This window comes from Thalassophryne amazonica, chromosome 5 (genome assembly GCF_902500255.1).
Source record: "Thalassophryne amazonica chromosome 5, fThaAma1.1, whole genome shotgun sequence".
NCBI lineage: Eukaryota > Metazoa > Chordata > Actinopteri > Batrachoidiformes > Batrachoididae > Thalassophryne > Thalassophryne amazonica.
In genome coordinates this window covers 27,757,864-27,782,846 of record NC_047107.1, presented here as the reverse complement: position 1 = coordinate 27,782,846, position 24,983 = coordinate 27,757,864, and the positions used below count along the sequence as shown (strand labels likewise).

At 41.7% G+C, this 24,983-nt stretch overlaps 2 protein-coding genes across 2 annotated transcripts in view; both read right to left on the bottom strand.

Moving 5' to 3' along the window:
- Positions 1 to 10,351, bottom strand: part of chmp7 (charged multivesicular body protein 7) — a 23,561-nt gene extending 13,210 nt beyond the window's left edge. Inside the window, exon 1 of the mRNA XM_034169858.1 lies at positions 9,872 to 10,351. Coding sequence (XP_034025749.1) covers positions 9,872 to 10,131 — 260 coding nt within the window. The 5' untranslated portion in view covers positions 10,132 to 10,351. The remainder of the gene's footprint in view (positions 1 to 9,871) is intronic.
- Positions 10,352 to 15,914: 5,563 nt separating this feature from the next.
- lgi3 (leucine-rich repeat LGI family, member 3) overlaps positions 15,915 to 24,983 on the bottom strand; it is a 94,519-nt gene continuing 85,450 nt past the window's right edge. Inside the window, exons 6-9 of the mRNA XM_034169857.1 lie at positions 20,866 to 21,035; positions 17,130 to 17,294; positions 16,948 to 17,038; positions 15,915 to 16,867 (exon numbers count right to left, since the gene is read on the bottom strand). Coding sequence (XP_034025748.1) covers positions 16,138 to 16,867; positions 16,948 to 17,038; positions 17,130 to 17,294; positions 20,866 to 21,035 — 1,156 coding nt within the window. The 3' untranslated portion in view covers positions 15,915 to 16,137. The remainder of the gene's footprint in view (positions 16,868 to 16,947; positions 17,039 to 17,129; positions 17,295 to 20,865; positions 21,036 to 24,983) is intronic.

Genomic DNA, 24,983 nt, shown 5'->3' with positions numbered 1-24,983 from the left:
ACACACACACACATATATATACACACACACACACACACACACACACACATATATATACACACACACACACCACACACACACACACATATATATACACACACACACACCACACACACACACATATATATACAACACAACACACACACACACATATATATACACACACACACACACACACACACACACATATATATACACACACACACACACACACACACACACACACACACACATATATATACACACACCCACACACACACACATATATATACATACATACACACACACACACACACACACACATATATATACATACATACACACACACACACACACACACACACACACACATATATACATACATACATACACTCAACAAAAATATAAACGCAACACTTTTGGTTTTGCTCCCATTTTGTATGAGATGAACTCAAAGATCTAAACTTTTTCCACATACACAATATCACCATTTCCCTCTATTATTGTTCACAAACCACTCTAAATCTGTGATAGTGAGCACTTCTCCTTTGCTGAGATAATCCATCCCACCTCACAGGTGTGCCATATCAATATGCTGATTAGACACCATGATTAGTGCACAGGTGTGCCTTAGACTGCCCACAATAAAAGGCCACTCTGAAAGGTGCAGTTTTGTTTTATTGGGGGGGGAGATACCAGTCAGTATCTGGTGTGACCACCATTTGCCTCATGCAGTGCAACACATCTCCTTCGCATAAAGTTGAAGAGAACACCTCTCCAACATGCCAAACGCCAGCGAATGTGAGCATTTGCCCACTCAAGTCGGTTACGACGACGAACTGGATTTAGGTCGAGACCCCGATGAGGACGACGAGCATGCAGATGAGCTTCCCTGAGACGGTTTCTGACAGTTTGTGCAGAAATTCTTTGGTTATGCAAACCGATTGTTTCAGCAGCTGTCTGAGTGGCTGGTCTCAGACGATCTTGGAGGTGAACATGCTGGATGTGGAGGTCCTGGGCTGGTGTGGTTACACGTGGTCTGCGGTTGTGAGGCTGGTTGGATGTACTGCGCCTTTGGAGACGGCTTATGGTAGAGAAATGAACATTCAATACACGAGCAACAGCTCTGGTTGACATTCCTGCTGTCAGCATGCCAATTGCACGCTCCCTCAAATCTTACGACATCTGTGGCATTGTGCTGTGTGATAAAACGGCACCTTTCAGAGTGACCTTTTATTGTGGGCAGTCTAAGGCACACCTGTGCACTAATCATGGTGTCTAATCAGCATCTTGATATGGCACACCTGTGAGGTGGGATGGATTATCTCAGCAAAGGAGAAGTGCTCACTATCACAGATTTAGACTGGTTTGTGAACAATATTTGAGGGAAATGGTGATATTGTGTATGTGGAAAAAGTTTAGATCTTTGAGTTCATCTCATACAAAATGGGAGCAAAACCAAAAGTGTTGCGTTTATATTTTTGTTGAGTTTATGTGTGTGTGTGTATATGTATGTATATATGTGTATGTGTGTATGTATATGTATATATGTGTGTGTATGTATGTATGTATATATGTATGTATGTATATGTATATGTGTGTGTGTATGTATATGTATACGAGGTCTGTCAATAAAGTATAGGTCCTTTTTATTTTTTCAAAAACTATATGGATTTCATTCATATGTTTTTATGTCAGACATGCTTGAACCCTCGTGCGCATGCGTGAGTTTTTCCACGCCTGTCGGTGACGTCATTCACCTGTGAGCACTCCTTGTGGGAGGAGTCGTCCAGCCCCTCGTCGGAATTCCTTTGTCTGAGAAGTTGCTGAGAGACTGGCGCTTTGTTTGATCAAAATTTTTTCTAAACCTGTGAGGCACATCGAAGTGGACACGGTTCGAAAAATAAGCTGGTTTTCGGTGAAATTTTAACGGCTGATGAGAGATTTTGAGGTGATACTGTCGCTTTAAGGACTTCCCACGCAGGTGGGACGTCGCGCAGCACTCCCAGGCGCCGTTGTCAGCCTGTTTCAAGCTGAAAACCTCCACATTTCAGGCTCTATTGATCCAGGACGTCGTGAGAGAACAGAGAAGTTTCAGAAGAAGTCGGTTTCAGCATTTTATCTGGATATTACACTGTTAAAGGAGATTTTTTTAATGAAAGACGTGCGGACGGATTGCAGTGTCGGCTCGCAGCCTCCGTGACGCTCCGCCACAATTAAAACACCTCTGTTGGAAGCCTTAAGGACAAGTTGGAACATGCCCAACTGTTAAACAATTTCTCAGATACTCACTCCACTGAAAGCCATCAAAAGCCGCCTGGATTTTACAAATGGTCATCAACACGGAGGTGTTTTTCCTGTGCCGCCGCACACACACACACACATACATACATATACACACACACACACACACACACACACACACATATACATACATACATACATATATACGAGGTCTGTTAGAAAAGTATCCGACCTTTTTATTTTTTTCAAAAAATTGATGGATTTGATTCACGTGTGCTTGCATGAGCCAACCTTGAACCTTTGTGCGCATGCGTGATTTTTTTCACGGCTGTCGGTTGCGTCATTTGCTTGTAAGCAGCCTTTGTGTGAGGATGGGTGGAGTCTCTTGTCATTTTTTCTTTGCAAGGAAATGGTGGAACGACTGGAGCAGCGTGACTACATCAAATTTTGCCACAAATTGGGCGACAGCCAGGTGGAAACCATTCGGATTATTCAGACGGCTTTCGGTGACAATCCTCTGGGCATCACACAGATTAAGGAGCGGTACAACCGGTTAAAGACGTCCGCACAATGGCGGAGGGCGCGCCGCGCTCCGATCGGAATCAACACGCTGAAACGACCGGATCATTTCCAAAGTGAACACTGTGGTGATGTGGGACCGTCATGATTATCCGAGAAATTGTGGAAGAGGTGGACATCAGCACTTTTTCGGCACATTCCACTGTGAAAGAAGATTTTGCCATGAAAAGAGTGGCGGCAAAATTCATCGGCACGAAGCTGATGGCGCAGCAACAGCGCCTCCGTGATGAAGCCTCACAGGACATGCCCTGACATGTCCAGCTTGTCCACAATTTCTCGGATAGTCACACGACTGAAAAGCCACCGAAAGCCGTCTGAATCTTCTGAATGGTTGATGAGCTGGGCATGTTACAACATGTCCTGTGAGACTTCAACACGGAGGCGCTGTTGCTGCGCCATCAGCTGTGTTGGAAGTCTCACGGGACATGTTGACATGCCCAGCTCTACACAATTTCTCGGATACTCACTTGACTAAAAAGCCACCGAAAGCCATCTGAATCTTCTGAATGGTGGAAGACATGTCCCATGAGACTTCCAACACGGACTTGCTTTTGTTCTCCGCCACTGCGGCTTTGTCCTGACGCGCGAATTCCGCTGCACGTCTTTCACTACAAAATCTCCTTTAACAGTGGAATGTGCCTAAAAATGGCTATGCCCACCTCTTCCGCAATTTCTCTGGGTCACACAATGTCCCGGATAAACACAGCCTTCACTTTGGAAATGATCTGGTCATTTCAGCCTGTCGATGGCCGCTCGGAGCGCGGCGCGCCCTCAGCCGCTGTGGGCCGTCTTTAATCCGGTTGTAATGGTCCTTAATCCTTGTGATGCCCATAGAATCTTCACCGAAAGCCATCTGAATTTTCCAAATGGTTTCAACCTGGCTGTCTCTCACATTTTCTGAAAACATTTGATGCAGCGCTGCTCCAATCGTTCAGACATTTTCCTCATAATGAAAATCCGACGAGGGGGAGGACCAGTGCCCCCCTCAAAGCCTGCCCACAGGCGAATGACGCAACCGACAGGCGTGAAAAAACTCACGCATGCGCACAAAGGTTCAAGCCTGGCTGATGCAAGCGCACGATTCAAATCCATATAGTTTTTGCAAAAAATAAAAAGGTCTGTTACTTTTCTAACAGACCTCGTATGTTATTTATCATTACAAACAGCAATATAGTCATGGGCATTTCACAAATAATTATATATATAATAATCAAAGTATATTAAAGAAACCTAAGTGGGAAAATGAACAAAAAAGAAACAAAGTAGCAAATTAGCAGTAAACCTTGAAAATGTTACCAGCCTTGCTAAAAGGTTGTGACCTTGACCTACAAAGTTATTGTTATTAGACATTCCACACGCAAAAACATAGGAATTCGTGCCTCATTTGTTGTTATACCATCTTTAGATTTTCATCTATCTCACTGTTCTACTTTGGTTGTTTGCATAATTTTCTCAACCTTAGTTTACATTATGTTTCATAACTTGTAACAGCTACTCTTCTCAGATGGCCATCACATATCACTGAAAAGCTAAGATTTCTGGCTTTTAGAAAAGGTATGGCAGCCTTTCCCCCTTTTTCAATAATGCTTTTCATATTTTGAGGTCCTGACTGATGGTCTAATTCTCAAGGTCGGCACCACGTCACTTTCAGCAAAGTGGCCAATCTGAAGGTGAGAATTCGTACTTCTTTGACTGGCCGCTCAGTGAAAACATGCTCGGGCTGTATGCTGTTCTGTTGAAATCAGCTGTTTTTTTTTTTACTGGCTCTAGCTTGCTTTGTTTAGCCAGCTGATAGCTATCATTGTCTGGAACGCTGAGATTTATACACCAAGCTAACCTGAATGAACAAATGTACATTAAATTGACTTTATTGATGAGTCTGACCCTTTTGAACAGTGACCAAATTACAAGCATTTGCACTGAGTTTGGAGATGTTTCACTGACCAAAAAAAAAAAAAAAAAAGAACGCCCACTAAAGGTCAGTGGGGTAAAGCCCAAACTAGTCCCTTATAGAACAGAGACATGATGAGTCAGGGGAAAAAACAAAACAAAAAACAAACGGTCACGTGACTCATTGTGCCATCTTGGGGCCAAAATACAACCCCTGGCAAAAATGATGGAATCACCGGCCTCGGAGGATGTTCATTCAGTTGTTTAATTTTGTAGAAAAAAAGCAGATCACAGATATGACACAAAACTAAAGTCGTTTCAAATGGCAACTTTCTGGCTTTAAGAAACACTATAAGAAATCAAGAAAAAAAAACTGTGACAGTCAGTAACGGTTACTTTTTTAGACCAAGCAGAGGGAAAAAAATATGGACTCACTCAATTCTGAGAAAAATCGAAAATGCACAACAAAACAAATGAGGAACGTATGGGAGGAAACTGGAGTCAACGTCTGTGACCGAACTGTAAGAAACCGCCTAAAGGAAATGGAATTTACATACAGAAAAGCTAAACAAAAGCCATCATTAACACCTAAACAGAAAAAAACAAGGTTACAATGGGCTAAGGAAAAGCAATCGTGGACTGTGGATGACTGGATGAAAGTCATATTCAGTGATGAATCTCGAATCTGCATTGGGCAAGGTGATGATGCTGGAACTTTTGTTTGGTGCCGTTCCAATGAGATTTATAAAGATGACTGCCTGAACATGTAAATTTCCACAGTCATTGATGATATGGGGCTGCATGTCAGGTAAAGGCACTGGGGAGATGGCTGTCATTACATCATCAATAAATGCACAAGTTTACGTTGTTATTTTGGACACTTTTCTTATCCCATCAATTGAAAGGATGTTTGGGGATGATGAAATCATTTTTCAAGATGATAATGCATCTTGCCATAGAGCAAAAACTGTGAAAACATTCATTGTAAAAAGACACATAGGGTCAATGTCATGGCCTGCAAACAGTCCGGATCTTAATCCAATTGAAAATCTTTGGTGGAAGTTGAAGAAAATGGTCCATGACAAGGCTCCAACCTGCAAAGCTGATCTGGCAACAGCAATCAGAGAAAGTTGGAGCCAGATTAATGAAGAGTACTGTTTGTCACTCATTAAGTCCATGCCTCAGAGACTGCAAGCTGTTATAAAAGCCAGAGGTGGTGCAACAAAATACTAGTGATGTGTTGGAGTGTTCTTTTGTTTTTCATGATTCCATAATTTTTTCCTCAGAATTGAGTGATTCCATATTTTTTCCCTCTGCTTGGTCTAAAAAAGTAACCGTTACTGACTGCCACAATTTTTTTTTTCCTGCTTTCTTATAGTGTTTCTTAAAGCCAGAAAGTTGCGATTTGAAATGACTTTAGTTTTGTGTCATGTCTGTGATCTGCTTTTTTTCTACAAAATTAAACAACTGAATAAACATCCTCCGTGGCCGGTGATTCCATAATTTTTGCCAGGGTTTGTAACATTTGCTGTTAATCTGTCTGCATGTAAATCCAGCTATTTTATTTATTTATTCACTGAAAATGCCGGGTTGTTGTGCATTTGGATACACAAATAAACACAACAAGGGACTCAAGATGTACAGATTCCCTTCAGATCCAAACAGAAGAAAAATTGGGGAAAATAAAGTCAGCTGTGTAGGATGGAAGTGACTTTATCGTTCAGTCCCATGTACAGTAAAACTCACCTGAACAGTCATTGTATTGTAATGTGGAGTTGTGTCAGGAAGGGCATCCGGTGTAAAACTTGGAGAAGCCAAAGGCACGTACTTTTCCCTTGGATTAAAGTTGAAATTCAGTCCAACAAGCACATCTTGATGGTTTCATTTAAACTCCTTTGTGGTTTTGTGCAGAAGCAATATTACAAAAATTGTGTCACTGTCCATATACTTATGGACCCAACTGTAAATCATGTGCCAAAATAAGACAGTAAAATATTTAAGATGTAGCTGAAAGTCTGCTGCTCCACCCAGTGTGAGAAATGAGGCAACTAGTTAATGCAGTAAATAATTAAGGAAAGTACATTTTCATCCTTATCTGTTTTTTATGATTATTAGTTCGCAGGATTATTCAAAATTTTACCAACTGATTTTTACTAAATTTGTTGTAGAGGTGGGAATTGGCCTAGAACTGACTGCATGAAAATATAAATTCACTTTTTTTTTCCCAATCCCTAATCATATTAAAACATTGCTATCAACCAGACCTCTAAGTGCACCACTCATCTTTAGCCATTGATTCCTTCACAAGCAATCCATTTTGAAAAAAATAGTTTAGGGATGAAAGAGTGAGAATATACATGGCAACCATTACGACAAAAGATTATTTTTTTAATAACCACACTTATTTGCCTTCTCTGTTGCCATTTGTTTTGTTCTCATTGCTTTTATTGAGGAGCACAATGGACATGCAACTAACTCTTTGTGTTATCCTCAACACATTACAAGTGTTTTGTTGTCTCATTGCAGTGTTATGTATGTGTTGAATTTCTAAATAAGTCTCAACTCATCTCATCTTCAACCACTTATCCAGGATGTACCCCATGGTCAAAATAGCAGTGAAATACCATTAGAAGCCTACTTTGTAATTTTTGACACATTAGGGGTACAAAACCTCTGAAGAAATATGCCCAACTAAGTCCACCTAATTAATCTGTTAACATAAACCCTGCATCTGCAAAAACTGTGAAAACATTCCTTGCAAAAAGACACATAGGGTCAATGTCATGGCCTGCAAACAGTCCGGATCTTAATCCAATTGAAAATCTTTGGTGGAAGTTCAACCTGCAAAGCTGATCTGGCAACAGCAATCAGAGAAAGTTGGAGCCAGATTGATGAAGAGTACTGTTTGTCACTCATTAAGTCCATGCCTCAGAGACTGCAAGCTGTTATAAAAGCCAGAGGTGGTGCAACAAATACTAGTGATGTGTTGGAGCGTTCTTTTGTTTTTCATGATTCCAGAATTTTTTCCTCAGAATTGAGTGATTCCATATTTTTTTCCCTCTGCTTGGTCTAAAAAAGTAACCGTTATTGACTGCCACAATCTTTTTTTCTTGATTTCTTATAGTGTTTCTTAAAGCCAGAAAGTTGCCATTTGAAATGACTTTAGTTTTGTGTCATGTCTGTGATCTGCTTTTTTCTATAAAATTAAACAACTGAATTAACATCCTCCGAGGCCGGTGATTCCATAATTTTTGCCAGGGGTTGTATAAACCAGATATTCGCAGTCACTGGACAAAAAAAAGTCCCTGTGTTTTTGTATTATTTTCCATGTAATAAACACCGTATATAATGGATTTTCTATAACTGATTTTTCACTCACATCAAAATGTCTTGTCCGATCACAATGCATTTCCATTAAAAACCCCTGTCTTACCTCCGCACCATGGTGAGCAACATCCTGGACCCGCTGCAGTTCGCCTACAGGCCCAACATCAGGCGCTCACACACCTGGAGACCGGCGGGAGCCCTGTGAGAGTCATGTTCTTTGATTTCTCCAGCACTTTCTACACCATCAGATGGACGCTGCTGCGGGGGAAGCTGAAGAATGCAGGAGTGGATGGACATCTAGCTGCCTGGACCATCAACTACTTCACTGACTGCCTGCAGTACGTGCGGCTGCGCGGCTGTCAGTCTGAGGTGGTAAGGTGCAGCACCGGGGCCCCCAGGGCACCATCCTCTCGCCTTTCCTCTTCACCCTTTACACCTCGGACTTCACCTACAACACGGACAGCTGCCACCTCCAGAAGTTCTCTGATAACTCCGCCACTGTGGGTCATGTGTCTGAGGGGAACGAGCTGGAGTACCAGTCGGTCATCACGGACTTTGTGTACTGGTCGGTCATCACGGACTTTGTGGACTGGTGTGAGCGCAACCACTTGTGTCTCAACACCAGTAAGACGAAGGAGATGGTGATCAAATTCAGGAGGAAACCACCACCTCACCCACCGGTGAACATCTAGGGGGAGGACATAGAGACTGTGGACAGTTTCAAATACCTGGGTGTTCACGTCAACAACAAACTGGACTGGACTCCCAACACTGACGCCCTGTACAAAAAAGGCCAGAGTCGCCTCCACCTCCTGAGGAGACTGAAATCCTTTGGAGTGATCAGGCCTCTGCTTAAGACCTTCTACGACTCTGTTGTAGCCTCTGCTCTCCTCTATGCTGTCATCTGTTGGGCCCCGGGCAGCACAGAGCGGGAGAGAAAGAGACTGAATAAGCTGGTCAGGAAGTCCAGCTCTGTCCTGGGCTTTCCTCTGGACTCTCTGGAGAAGGTGGCTGAGAGGAGGTTGTTAGCCAAGCTCAAATCCATCATGAACAACTCCTCTCATCCTCTGCACCGGACTGTAGTGGAGCTGAACAGCTTGTTCAGTGACAGACTGAGGCACCCTCAGTGCAAGAAGGAACGATACCGCAGGTCGTTCCTCCCTGCTGCTGTACAATAACAATGTGAAATAACCACATGCAATAATATGTCCACAAATCATGTGCAATAACAACTTGTTTACAAATTCCAGCAGTAGTGTCACCTTATCACATCTAACTCCACTTCACATATTGTAAATAAGATGCTCCTATTTTTTAATTCCAATCACGTTTATATATGCATATATACTTATATATATGTATATATATTTGTTTTATTTCTACCTCATTTTCTTATTTTATTGTATTGTTACAAGTACTATTATTGCTTATCTCTGCACACGCTGTTTGATGCACATTTTCTTCTACTTGCACTCATCTTGTGTGTTTATTAAGAGCTGACGAACATGTGAATTTCTCCACTGTGAGATCAATAAAGTCTTATCTTATCTTACTGCTTATATATTGTTCAAATTCAGCCAGACGTCCGTGTAAATTCCTTTTCAGTACTCTCCATTCATGAATATGGAATGTACCAAACAATATTAAAAGGTTGATAATGTATTCAGTGGTCTCTCTCACAACGTCTTTTTCCTACATCTGTTATGACGTCGTAATACGTAAATTAGCTTATGACGTCATTTAGCGACTTCTGGCGACTTTTAGGACAGCAATAGCTACTTTTCTTACTGAGGAGTTGGCAACACTGCGGATCTGAGTCCATAGGGCGGTGTGTGTGTGTGTGTACTTTTACCCGGCCATACACTGGATGACGGTGACCAGGCCGAGCGGGGAGGTTCCCTTCCTCCTGAACCTGGTGCTGAGCTCCTGCAGGCTGAAGCTGACTGTGCCGCGGTCCCTGCAGCTCTGCACCACCGCAGCTGTCCAAAAGTCCAGTTTACTGTCCCAGTCCGACGGGTTCACATCCCGGTTCTCCTTAAAGTCCGAGAACAGGAAGTTCATCCGTTGGTCATCGTCCCAGTCTGGAAGCAGCAGCGTCATTTCACTGGACATCGGCGCCTAGCTGTGCTAACCAACCCTGTTAGCTAGCTAGTTAAGAGGAAAAATAAACTCGATTGTCGTCTCTTGGTAGTTTAACAAGCCAAAAAAAGATTTCCTACATGTCGCTGCCAGTTACTAATGTAACCAGAAATGAAGCGTGACTAGCACTAGCTCTCAGAAAGGTAACACGCAATGTCAACAACATGACAACACGTTTTTAAAGTCAGGCATGCCTGTACCAGATTTTTATATCCGTTGTCTGCGCATGCGCGAAACAACCGGAAGTTTGTTCTGTACTGAGTTTACCCCACTGAGATCAGTGGATTACCATTTCTGTGTGCGGGAAGGACTGACAGCTGGTTTAAAAAATAATTAGCCTGTTCATTTGATTTAATCCCTGTTCACAAAAAGTATTGCTGAAGGAGTCCAGAAAGGGTAAACTCAGGAGGGAACGAGCTTCCCGTTTTTTGCGCATGCGCAGATAGCGGATATACAAATCTGGTACGGGGGTAATCTTAATATGTAAACGAGTATATCCAAAACCTTCCATTACGCCTGCGTTATTTTTATGCAGAAATTTAATTCATACTAATTTTACGCAGTCTATGAATAATTCCTAATTCATTTATTAATGTGAAATAACTGTACAAAGCACACATCGTGCACATCAAATCTGCAGGTACTTACAGTTTATGATACAAACCTACATATTTTGTTTTATTATTACTATTTTATTTTTAAATAAAAAACTTAATGTGTCTGGAATATGTTGGCATGTTAATGCTTTATAGGATAAAATTTAATTAGTTTAGTTGGTGGTAGATGTGATGGTAGATGTGATAGTTGATGTGATGGTAGATGTGATAGTTGATGTGATGGTAGATGTGATACATCACATTCACTTCTATGCTAATGACACACAGCTCTACATTCCTATTTGTGCAGATGACATTACTAAGGTTGTGAGGTTGCAGGTTTGTTTGCTTGCAATGAAGAAATGATTATCTAATGTGTTACTCCTGATCTTAGGGAAGGCTGCAATAACGGTTATTGTCCTCATTTGACATAGACATTGGTATGATTGAATGACATTGCCTTTGGGTGACTGTGTAATTCACCAAAATGAATCAGTTAAAACCTTGCTGTAATCTTTGATCTCATATTGTCCTTTGACCTGCAGATTAGAGAGGTTGGTAATAATGTTAAGTTTTCATTCATGAAATATTACAAAAGGTTCTATCCTCTTCATAGAGGATGCAGAAATTGTGGTTCATGTAATAGCCAGACTATTGTAAAGTTTTATTATCTGGCCTCCGACATTCTAGCATGAGATGCACTTCAGAAGCTCCTTCGATTGGCCATGCAGAAATTTCATCAGGCATTAAAGTGTTGAGATTTATTTTATAAATGGAAAAATGTGAGGCTCATACAGACTTTCTGTGGTGTCACATTAGTATGAAGTAGCAAAAGGTTACACCATTTGACATAAGGTAGGATGAAGCATATCTGCAGAACAAAGATACAGCATGCTTTTCTGTCATTTAGCAGTCACAGATTTTTAACACAAATTGGAAATATAATAAACACAGTACTTATGACTATGTGGAGATCTGTACGTAATAGTTGATACAGTGTACCCAAATGGCATCGTGTCTGTTAAAATTTGTAAACAATGGGTATTTGATATAGATTCACAACAAAATCAAGGGAGTTCATCCTTAAAAATGTACATTTAGTGCTGTAAAAATGTTTATCAAGGACATTTCAAACTGTAGTTATCCTTAATCAGGAAAAATATATAATCTGAAGACAAACTGTGATGTCCAGTCCATGTGCAAATGTTGCAAAAATCAGTACATTCATGCGAAGCTGTGTAAAACAAAAGCTGCAGATACAGTATTTAGTGAGCAGTGTAAGTGATTAAATCTCATCCCATAAATAATTTCATGGATGCACATGCAGGGAAGTTTATGCGTTTGTAAAGTATAAAACATTTTCAAGTAGTAACATCTGTGGACATGCAGTGCAGACTGGCTGTACAGAAGAACACATCATAGCATTTTACCATCTTACTACATTAAACCATATTTTAGGCAACCTTATATAAACAGCTACAGGGGCACTCAGTACAGAGCATACATCCTCCAGGATTCAACAGTCGTAGATATGTCTGTGTAATTAATGTGCTATAAAGACAAAATCCTTTCACAAAAGAGATCCGAGAATCCATCAATATGTTTTCTGATCCACAGGATCGAGATCTGCACAAACCTGTACATTCATAGATATTTAAATATTCCTGAATCCTGTGTTGTGAGCTATGCATTATTTCTGCAGAGTCTGAAGAAAATAACTAAAAGTGTTACTTTTACTTTTTATAAAAAAAAAAGGAATAAATAAAATCATACATTCGTAGTCCATCTCTAGTCCTGAATTCATCCAACATGAAAGGACAAGTTCACTTTTTTTTTTTAAACAAATGTAGCCATTAAAACATTTACAATCAAGCTTTACTCACATTTGATAATTGCATCATTTGAGTAAAATCCTAACTTACATGAACTGCTGAACAGGAAATACATGGGCACCAACACTAGAGCTCTATATTAAATCAAACTGCATTTTTCTGAACTTTAATTTGCATGGGGTAGTTTTGAATGCATTCTTGAATTTAATCATTAAAATATCTACTGCATTGTTGATTATTACATTTCTATAAGTAATATTTAGTGTGAGTAGTGTTGTCAGAATAAAACTATCTGTCTAAGATGCAGGGTTTATGTTAACAGATAAATGAGGTAGACTTAGTTGGGCATATTTCTTCAGAGGTTTTGTGCCCCTAATGTGTCAAAAATTACAAAGTAGGCTTTTAATTGTATTTCACTGCTATTTTGAGCATGGGGTACATCCTGGATAAGTGGTTGAAGATGAGATGAGTTGAGACTTATTTAGAAATTCAACACATACATAACAATGAGACAACAAAACACTTGTAATGTGTTGAGGATCCAACACATATCCATTGTGCTCCTCAATAAAAGCAATGAGAACAAAACAAATGGCAACAGAAAAGGCAAATAAGTGTGGTTATTACAAAAACTGTAACTGGAAAGTAGAAAATATAGAGTGACCTATCAAAAATTTATAGATAAAAGAAAAAAAAAACATTAAAACATGTTGGGAACGTTATTAACATTGCACATATCTTTTATTTTGTTCTTGTAAAACAGCATCTTTAATAGCTTAAAAAAAAAAAATCTTTTGTTGTAATGGTTGCCATGTATATTCTCACTCTTTCATCCCTAAACTAATTTTTTCAAAATGGATTGCTTGTGAAGGAATCAGTGGCTAAAGATGAGTGGTGCACTTAGAGGTCTGGTTGATAGCAATGTTTTAATATGACTAGGGGTTGGGAAAAAAAGTGAATTTTTATTTTCATTCTGTCAATTCTAGGCCAATTCCCACCTCTACAACAAATTTAGTAAAAATCAGTTGGTAAAATTTTTGAATAATCCTGCGAACTAATAAATCATAAAAAAACAGATAAGGATGAAAATGTACTTTCCTTAATTATTTACTGCATTAACTAGTTGCCTCATTTCTCACACTGGGTGGAGCAGCAGTCTTTCAGCTACATCTTAAATATTTTACTGTCTTATTTTGGCACATGATTTACAGTTGGGTCCATAAGTATATGGACAGTGACACAATTTTTGTAATATTGCTTCTGCACAAAACCACAAAGGAGTTTAAATGAAACCATCAAGATGTGCTTGTCGGACTGAACGTCAACTTTAATCCAAGGGAAAAGTAAGTGTCTTTGGCTTCTCCCTTGTCTTTCACTCAGGATCACCACAGAAAGTCCAAGGTGGATTTGCCTGTTGAATTGGCACAAGTTTTACACCGGATGCCCTTCCTGACACAACTCCACATTACATGGAGAATGGGGAGGAGTGGGGTTTGAACTGGGAACCTTCTGCACTGGAAACAAATGCACTACCACATGGCCACTATCCCTACAAAACTGTAATCCAAGGTATTTAGGAATTACAGCCATTTGTACACACGGTTATTCTATTCAGAGCCTATAAGTAACTGGACAGTTGACTGATGAGCAGTTTTGTGGACAGGTGGGGCCTGTTCCTCTATGATTTCATTGCAAATTAAGGTGACAAATCTGGATTTGATTTGATTCCAAGTGTTGAATTTGCATTTGGTAGCTGTTAACTGGAACTTTCAGTGTGAGGTTCAAAGAGATTTTGATGTAAGTGAAGGAGGCCATACTGAGACTGAATAAATAAACAAAATAAACTTATCAGACAGTAATGGAACATTTTTTTAATGACCAGATCAGTCAGCTGACACCACAGTAGAGCAGCTTTTTTGCACACTGGAGACAAAACTGAAGACAGAAAGACCCACAAATAAGCAACAACTGAAGGAGGCTACAGTAAAGACGTAAGTCCTATATAGACCCTGAGGTCCATTGGCACTTAGTATCTCTGGATTCTGTATCACTCATCGGTATCAAGCACATTGTCTACAGTGCCACCTGGACGAGATGCCACTCAACTGCAGGTTACCTCCCCAGCTGAGGCTGGTACCCATTTACAGCTGGGTGGACTGAGACAATGTAAATGTCTTGTCCAAGGACACAGACAGGTAGCATGAGCAGTATTCAAACCCAGGTCTACATATTGGCATTCCAATTCCTTATTCACTCATCCACTTGCTCTAATAAAAGTGTAGTTTGCTGAAGATGGTGGATTCCAAAAAATCAGCTAGTCCTGATGGCTTGGATCCATTTTTTCTAAAATCGGCTGCAGACCTGATTCCCAAGCCTCTAACTGCCATCTTTAATTTGAGCCTAAGCACAAACAAACTCCCGAAAGTCTGAAAATCTGCTATTGTTGTGCCACTGATAAAAGGAGGTGAACCTTTGAATGTGAACAATTACAGACCTATTTCAAAATTATGCGGTGTGGCAAAATTATTCAAAAAGTTGGTCTGTGATCAATTGACGGACTTCCTAGAATCAAATAACATTTTAAACCCTTTCCAGTCTGGTTTTAGGAAGCAACATAGCACCACAGCTGCTATCCTAAAAGTTTTAAATGATGGATTTGAGGCATTGGATTCAAAAAAGTTTTGTGTCGCACTATTTCTTGATCTCTCGAAGGACTTTGACACCGTGGATCACAGTCTCTTATTAGAAATTCTTTACAAACACGGTGTCTCTACACATGCGTCTCTTGGTTTGCAGACTATTTGGTTAGCAGTTCTATGCCAACCATCTGTGTTCAGATGGCTGGTGTTAACTTTGCCTTCCTCGAGGTAATGAAAGGTGTTCCTCATGGCTCAGTCTAAGGACCTGTCTTGTTCACACATTATACTACTGACCTGTGTACAAACCTATCAAATGCCTTCTACTGTCTGTATGCTGATGACACCGTAATCTATTACTGCTCAGACTAAGTGACACAGGCATTTGAATTCTTGCAGATCTGTTGGAGAAATTCAAACTAGTCTTGAATGCAGAAAAATCCAAAATAATGTTTTTCTCTAAATCACCTGTTTCCTTGGAGAACACGCCATCAATCAAAACTGCCCAAGGTATTGTCTTCCTTTAGGGCCCCTTCACATGTAACGTGATTGAAGCCGACTGGCGCACGAAGGAGGAATCCCATGCCACTCGTGAAAAATCGAAGCTGTCTGTGAAAATTGTCTAAGTGCTACACAAATGTGCCATTGCCAAGCAACACATATGGGTGTGACTGTGCTGAACTCTCTGGAGAGACTGTGTATGAAAGTATTTTAACTCCTTAATGGTCGATCTGATATTGGTGTTAAACTCTTCAAATTAAAGCTAAAAGTCTACACTTGAATCACACTTTGATTGTTTCAAATCAAACCCCTTGTGGTGGTGTACTGAGGCAAAAGTGAAAACACTGTGTCACTGTCCAAATACTTACATACCTGACTGTACAGTCAGAAACACCACCTTCACTACTGACTGTGTTACTTGGCACTGAGGTCTACCACCAGGTGCTGGTAGGCCAGGGTGTTGCCTTTGAAGTTGGCAGCCAACAAAATGTCCTTGTTGTCGACAGACACCAAGTTGAAGGCACGAGGGGCCCTCATATTGAGCTCCTGGAACAACTGGAAGCGTTGAGTGAGGCTGTCCCATAAGTAGACTCTGGAGAAGGAGAAGTCACTCCCAAAGATTAGATACTGTCGCAGGCCTACCATGAAGGGATAAACTACCATGGAGCCCCGTGAGGGAAGAGTCTGGATCTCAACAAAACGCTGCCCTTCCCAGCGGAGGATCTTGGAGTCACCAATGAAGCGTGTGAGGCAAAGGTAAAGAACCTTCCGCACCCAGAAGTGCTTGACCATCTGCACATCTGCTAACTCGGTGATTTGGAAATGAAAAGCAAACTGCTTCTGGCTTCGGTTCCACTGGTAAACCATTGGTGGTTGAGAGGCACTGGAGAGAATGAGGTGTGCCTTTCCTCCAGCTTCAAGGAAGTCCACGTGGGTGTCTCGATGCCAGGGATGGAGAGACTGATGAGAGTAGAAACCATTGCTGTTCCACCGATAAATGCTGGTGGAGCCCGCCTTGGAACTGTCTGCAACCACGAAATACCATTCCCCATCTACCTGGAAGGTCTCCACAAAGTTGGGCTTCCTCACTCGAGATGTATCAATGTCTTGGATCTTCACAAAACGCTGTGGGTCCTCTACCCACCTGTAAAGAAAAGAGTCATCACAACATTCCAAAGCCCACATTTAAAAATTCATATTTAGTTCTTGTTAATGTGATCTCACTTGTAGATATGTGAGCCACCAAAAAGTTGAGCTACAACCATGTAAAGGGTGTTGTTAATGACCACTGGTTTGCAGTAAACAGCAGATTGAGCTGTGGCAAATTTACAAAGGACAAAAATTATTCAAGATAAAATTCTTAAACAGAAAATGCTACATCTTTTACAACATAGTAGATCACTTACATGTAATGTTATGAAACGTCCTGAAGACCATCTCCACATGATCCCACACGTACAGAGTGCAGAACCCTGAATCAGGCTGGGCAAATACCACAAACTGATCTTCACTGAACTCATAGGACTCCACCGACACAGAGTGAAACTGGAATGTTTCATAAACAGCAAAATCTGCAGCAACAAAAAACTTAATTAGAGTATATAAATGCCATGACATCATCTTTCACTGTTTTCTTGTTGCCTTGGTATCTAAGCTCTACAAGTTAGGTGAATGTTGAGGCTCACTTTCAGATTTCTCTTTCTGTATGCACAGCTGACTAAAATCTATGGCATAGCTGCCTCAACAGAGAGTGTCATGGATCATATTTTGGGGTGTGTTACTAGTCTCTGTGTTGTTCTTGGTATTATTTTCAGTGTATTTATTATTATTATTAGTAGTAGTAGTATTAGTAGTAGTAGTAGTAGTAGTAGTAGTAGTATATTCCGTGTTCATTCCATGTGGTTTATCTTTCTGTTTCTGGTTTTACAGGTTTGATAGTGTGTTTGGCTTTGTTAGAGTTCCCTCATTGCCAGATTGTCTAGGTGCATTCTGACCTTCTTGGGTTCTGATTGCCAGTGCTTCTAGTTTGCCTCTCTGTTACAAACCTTTGCAGCCGTTCTGAATTCCCTGAAGTTTGCCTACTGTCATTAGATTTGTTTGCCTGGTATAATATGTCTTTGTACATTGACGTATTGCTTGCAAATTGGATAACCCTCTGCTGCACCATCAGAAAGACTGATGCATGTTTGACTGATCACCTGTCTCCTTGACATTTGCCCGTTTCATGACCAAGCCCATTGCCTGATGTACAAACTGTGTGTTTATTCCTGTGGGACAATAAACCCACTTTTATCTACCTTCTGTTGTGGTTCTCTGTGTTGGGGTCCTTGATATAGCCATTTACATAACAGTCTTTAACAACAGCAGCTGTCCAAGCTGCACATGATCACCATCAGATCCGGTTCCTCATCACACTCTTTTGCCAGATCGGAAGTCATGGCATACTGTACTTAACACTTAATTTTCTATGAACATCATTCTGGTTTTAAATAGACTTTAAGTCAAGTTAAATTCTGAACTCTTGGATATCTAATTCAACCAGACGAGTGACAAATCTGGATGTGACAAAAATCTGAATTGATGACTACACTGCAATACTCCATACTACTAGTCATGTGTGCTTCCATATCTTAGGAAACACATTCTTAATTTTGGTGTCAAATTATTTGCCAAGTTTGTACAAGCTCTAAAGAGTACTTTATCAAAAATTCTAGCACTATCATGGTAATTACCAAAAATAAATAAATTCATCTACTACTGAAATGTTAGTAACCAATGAGACTTGTTGTTGTCCATTTGGCTGCTCCCATTTTGTGTTCAGGGTCGCCACAGCGGATACAACCAGATCCACATTGGTAGTTGTCACAAGTTTTACACCGGATTCCCTTCCTGACACAATTCCAGTTTTACCTGGAGAAACACACACAGCCGCTGGTGTTCCAAAGAGGTCTCCCATCCAAGTACTAACCAGGTCCCACACTGCTTAGCTTCTGAGATCTGACGGTATCAGGCTTACACAGAGCAGATCGGCTGCTAGTAACCAATGGGACTAAAGAGAAGATTTTGAACTCTAATTGCTCAGAGACGACAAATTTCTATTTGATATAATTAAACTTTTTTTTCAGGAAAATGACCAGAAACATTTGTTGTGGTTTTTGACTCTAATGAAATGATCACTCACTACTGTAACAGGTCAGGTCACATAAGCTGGTGCTTCATGTCACTGCATACACCACATTATGGAACAACCCTGATCCCGAATTGGCAACCTCTCAGGCAGACAACCAGTCCATCACCACTGCCCAAAAGTGGCCATCTATCTTTCACAGCCACATGAAACATGGGCATCCCCTTGGCCATTTCCATTTGCTGCAGCTCCTAGCATTGAGGCGCCTACATGCTGGATCATGCCACATGGCCAAAATGTCATATCTGATGTTCCCTCATGACACAAGTACTAAGTCATAAGTCCTAAGTAACTGTTTACTTGACACATAATACCAAAAACATGCACTCATTAGCTTAGCTCACAGGTTAAAGTACAAGTCTCACAACCTTACAGTAAGACAAGAAACATCAGGACACTAAAGGCTTGGACCTTTCTTCTCTTGCAAAGTTGTTGTTATCACCAAACACCTCTGTTCAGCCACCCTGTAACATTCATTCATTCACTTACTCATTTCTATACCCCCAGCACTGATAGGGTGAGAGGCGGAGTACACCCTGGACAGGATGCTAGTCTATTGCAGGGTCACATTTAGACAGACAAACTCAGTCACACTTGCATGAAAACCTTCAGTCAATTTAAAGTTTCCAATTCATCTATCCATGTCTTTGGAAGTAAAAGGAAGCCAGAGCATCTGGAGGGAACCCAAGTGAACACAGGGAGTACATGCAAACTCCACACGGAAAGGACCAAGGGGAAGCGACTGGAGAACAAAAGCAGAAATCTGCTTTGGTGGGTTACTTGTGATATCAGAATTGGAATCGCCTTATTGTCATTGTAATTTGCATTGCAATGAGATTTGAGTGCAACTCCAAAAAGGTGCATTCCATGGTGCGAGTAATTTTTAGACAAATAAAAGATAATAAAATTTAACAATATATTGTTCAGAGTATATGTACAACTAAATAAACATAAAATGAAGTAAAATAAAATGTGGACCAAGTAAAATGTAAAACGAGAATTATATACAACTGTGGAATCATATTGCACGGGAATATTGCACATGGTTTACAGATATTGCACAGAAAACTTGAAGGTGCGGATTAGAGGGATTTGTTATTGTTCAGAGCAGTGATCGCTCTGGGGAGAAAGCTGTCCCCGAGTCTGTTTGTCCTAGTTTTGATTGACCTATACCGTCGGCCGGAGGGTAGTAGGTCAAACAGGTGGTTGCTGGGGTGGGATGTGTCTTTGCAGATGCTGGCAGCTCTGCTGAGGTCGTGAGAGCTGGCAATGTCTTCCAGGCTGGGCAGAGAGCAACCAGTGATCCCCTGGGCCATTTTGATCACCCTCTGCAGCGCTCTCCTGTCTGCTGCTGAGCACCCCCGTAACACCAGCAGCTTCTCCTCCAGATTGTTTCTCCTGAGCACCCTCAGGAAGTGGAGTCGCTGCTGGGCTTTCTTCACCACCACTGTGGTGTTGGGAGTCCAGGAGAGGAGAGGTTGTCAGAGAGCTGCACTCCCAGGAACCTGATGAAGCTGACCCTTTCCACACAGTCCCCTTGGATGTAGAGCGGGGCTGGGTCAGCCCTGTTCTTCCTGAAGTCCAGGATTATTTCTTTTGTTTTTGTGGTGTTCAGCGGCAGGTTGTTAGCTGGACACCACGCTGACAGTCAATTGACCTTGTCTTTGTAATCAGACTCATCCCCTATAAGGTATCAAGCAATACATAATTTGTTATTTACCAACACTTATCTCCCAGATTGATAGAGCTACAGTCCCCTACTCCCAAGAATTTCAGTGGCCCATTTCAACCCCAACACAACAAACAATCCTTTGTTTTCAGCCACACTCTTATCCCCACCACCACTCACTGAAAGAGATGTTCTTCTTTGCTCATGCATTCTTGATTGATTGGTTGATTTTACTTCTAGTTCATTGTAAAATCTTTTAGTATCACTTTCAAAAGAGACAGTGAACCTGCGCTGATGCAGTTGAAGTCTCGTGGTGCCAGGTTGCGGATTCTTCGTCCTTGGAATTCAAAGGGACTGGCACAATAAATGGCAGGAACGGAGGTGTTGGTTTTCTCCATCCAGTCTACAAGCCACTTGATTTTACAGTCACAGCAAAAAGAATTCCCTCGCAGATCTCTGAAAGACAGCAAAGTTCAGTTTAAATCTCCTTAAACCTCTGTCAAACCAAGTTCAAAAACATTACTCACTGAGCCCTGCTTTTTGCAAAAATTCCTGGCTTAAAAAAACAGAAGTCCTGCCACACATATTTGTTCGACCCACCCACTAATTCAGCTGATTCTAATTATTTCAACTCTTCAGGGAGGTAGATGAGCTAATCAGTAAAATCACCTGTTTTACGTGCACAGGTAGAAGCAATGGTAGGACTTTTACTTATGACCCCTTGACACATAACAGGAATGAGGCCAAATGGCACTCCTGAAAAATCAGACCTGCACTCGAACGCCTCGTACAGCAGTTGGCACAACAATTCGGCCACAGCACATGCACTCCACATTTGCGTTGCCCTTGTGCTGGATGGCAGCATGAAGTCGTGCTGCCATCTGACCATGGTCGCAACACTCGTACAGCATGTCGTACGCAGGTCAGACCATTTGGACCACGATCGAGGGGCTGCAGGAAATGATCTGCCACATCGAAGCCTAGCTGAATGTGGTGAACGAGCTAGCCTTCACACCAGCAGCTGAATGATTGCGAATGGTGCTGAATGGCCATTTGACCCATGCACAGCCAGAATTGAGGTGCCACTCACGAACTTCCAGCAGCAGTCGTGGGGCACTTAGAAAATGCCTCATGTGCCCACCGAGGAAATCAAATGATGCCAGTGCACACGGGTGCACTGAAGCCATCAACTCATGGCCCAGGTGTACCCACTGAGGCAATCAGATGATGCCAGAGCACACAGGTGCACCAAAGGTGTCAGATGATCACACGCGTGTTCACAAAGGCGAGCATCATGTCACCTCTGACTGCTGTGCCATCACAACTCACAGCTGGAGAACACATATCGTGCCATGAAGAACATCACCTCTTAACATGGCACTGCGATGCACGTGTCGCGGGCTATCATGACATGGTGAAAAAAAAACACATATCATCTTTAGAGCGCATTCAGCTGCGCATTCAGCTGTGCCTCAGTGCGCATTGCATACACCATCAGCCAGCATGCCCCATGTGAAAATATCCGTCTGATTATTTGAGTTATAGCCCACATGACGCGGTGCCCTTCGGCGCACTGTGCACACTGATTGGCCAGAGACAGCTGGACGCACGGACCCTCTGTGTGGCTGGCTGATGTGTTCATGATGTGAGCGCATTATTTCATTAATGTCAGTTCATTAAGTCCTTGTTTACTTCCATGAGCATGGTTCGTGGACAAAACTGAACAGAAGGGCAATAATTGTTGTATTGCCTGCTCTTTATGACAGGAATTAAATATTTTAACACACAAAACGAAATCTATTCGTTTCCTCAATTCCAACACAGACCGTGAACCCATCAAGCATCAATTACACATCATTACCAGAGTAATGAGAGTATTATTATACTCGCATTATTTTGTCCTTACACATTTTCTTCAATTTATGTACATTTGTACAACATTTAATTGCTTCCGCTGCTGTGTGAGCACGCTGTCTTCTTGCGCCTGCACATGAGCGTGCACAAAACTGTTGCCGTGGGATCGTACGGCATCTGTACATGGCTGTCCAACTGTCTGTCCCTTCCAACAGCGGCTGGAATTGTTCGGGTCTCGCCCAATCGGTCTGTTTCAGCCTGTTTCTGCCTGATTTGGCCTGATTTGCACAACTTTGTGTTATGTGTACCATTACTGAAGCTGTGGTTTTACACCTGTGATAACTGACACCTGAGTTGGGCCTGGCCAAAGTTTCAGTGTATTCAGATTCATGTCAGGTTCTACTCTGTTGCAGAGGATTTTATGTGACACCTAATTAGAACTTTGTCATTTGATTGGTGGATTGCATGTCATATGACATACATATGCATCCCATTGTATGAAGAAATAGTCCACTGTATGAGTGATGTCATGTCCTGTACATTTTGGTTCTGTTTTTCTGTGCAGGTTTGTCCCCTACAATGGGGCCAAAAAGTATTTAGTCAGTCCCTGATTGTGCAAGTTCTCCTACTTAGGAAGATGAGAGAGGTCTGTAATTTTCAACATAGGTACACTTCAATTATGAGAGACAAAATGACAAAAAAAAAAAAAAAAAAAAAAAAAAAAAAAATCTAGAGAATCACATTGTAGGATTTTTAAAGAATTTATTTGTAAATTATGGTGAAAAATAAGTATTTGGTCACCCACAACCAATCAAGATTTCTGGCTCTCACAGACCTGTAATTTCTTCTTTAAGAAGCTCTTCTGTACTCCACCTGTTGCCTGTATTAATGGCACCTGTTTGAACTCGTTATCTGTATAAAAGACACCTATCCACATCCTCAAACAGTCAGACTCCAAACTCAACCATGGTCAAGACCAAACAACTGTCGAAGGACACCAGGAAGAAAATGATAGATGTGCACCGGGCTGGGAAGAGTGAATCTACAATAGTCAAGCAGGTTGGTGTGAATAAATCAACTGTGGGAGCAATTGTAAGAAAATGGAAGACATACAAGACCATTGATAATCTCCCTCGATCTGGGGCTACACGCAAGATGTCATCCTGTGGGGTCAAAATGATCATGAGAATGGTGATGTTGTGTGTTGGGTGGTTTGGCTGGACATTTGGGTGCTGTTTTCTTTTCTTTGCTCTCCAGGTGGTATGCAAACTGTTTTTTTTTTCTGTGGAGAAGGTGCTGGCAGAAGAGTCCTTCACCCTCATCAGAACTATTGGCTGCACCTGTGGAGGATGTTCACGTGCAGGCCTAACAACTTGCAGCACCTGTGGATGATGCTCACGTGCAGACTTAAAGACTTTCAGCTGAAGCAGATAATGAGATGGCGTTCTGCATTTAAGCCATGAGTGATTTGAGCAGAATTGCCGGGAACTCAACCTTGTGACGTTCGGTTGTGAGACGCTGAGGACCGCGCCAGGGTTTGACACATCGTGCCTGTGAAGGAGGACGGGTGAGGGACACATGCTGTCAGCACACATCAGAGGTGATTATCGTCTGAATAATCGTTAATAGTAATTGGCGTTTTGTTACACAGTATATTTGAACATTGATGAGAATTGTGCAGTTTGCTTCTCACTGCCGTGGCGTACGGATTGATGATCCTCCACCTGTTGTGAGAAGCTGCTCATTTACATAAGGCTTAAATTCAGACCTGAATGTGTTGCTGATAGTGTGTGCCTCTGAAGGATATTTGTTGTAGCTCTGTTGACTTACCTCACCTTTTCCGTCCTTCACAGAGTCAGTTTGTCGTATTCACCTGGGGGTGTTCGGCGGTGAATCTGAGTCCAGAAGTGCCGGGCTTTGATCCATTTGGGCGCTGGAGAGCGCGCCGTCCTTCACCTTGCCAAGACAGCTGACTATTTATGTTGTACACAGATTATTGCACATGAGGGGGAATAAATTTGTTTCTTGGAACCGCTTTCTGGTTATTTAGCGCTGGGCCATTGTCAGATGCTGGTTCGGTTCTCTGACCCGCGTCAGCACATAACAGTAGTTCCCGGCCAGTACTAAATGGACCCAGCGGCAGAAGCGGTTCCATTTGCGGAAAGACTTCAAGAACACTTGGAGAAGATATGGGAGCAATTACAGCATCTCGCAAACCAAATTAAACAAACAGATGCCCGCGTTACGGAGCTCGCAGCGCAAGCCATTCCGCTTCCTGCTGCTCCAGCTGCTGCACCATCGATACCGGTGCAGATAACTCCAACACCCAGAGAGTCGGCTTCCGAACCAATTATTTGTCATCCGGAACCTTATGCGGGAAACGTTGAAGCCTGTGCTCCGTTTTTGATGCAATGTTCTCTGGTTTTTGCTCAGCAACCGGCTTCCTTCTCTTCTGATGGTAGCTGTGTCTCATATGTGACAAATTTGCTTCGAGGTGACGCCTTAGCTTGGGTCACTGCGTTGTGGAGCAATAACTCTCCATTGTTAGGA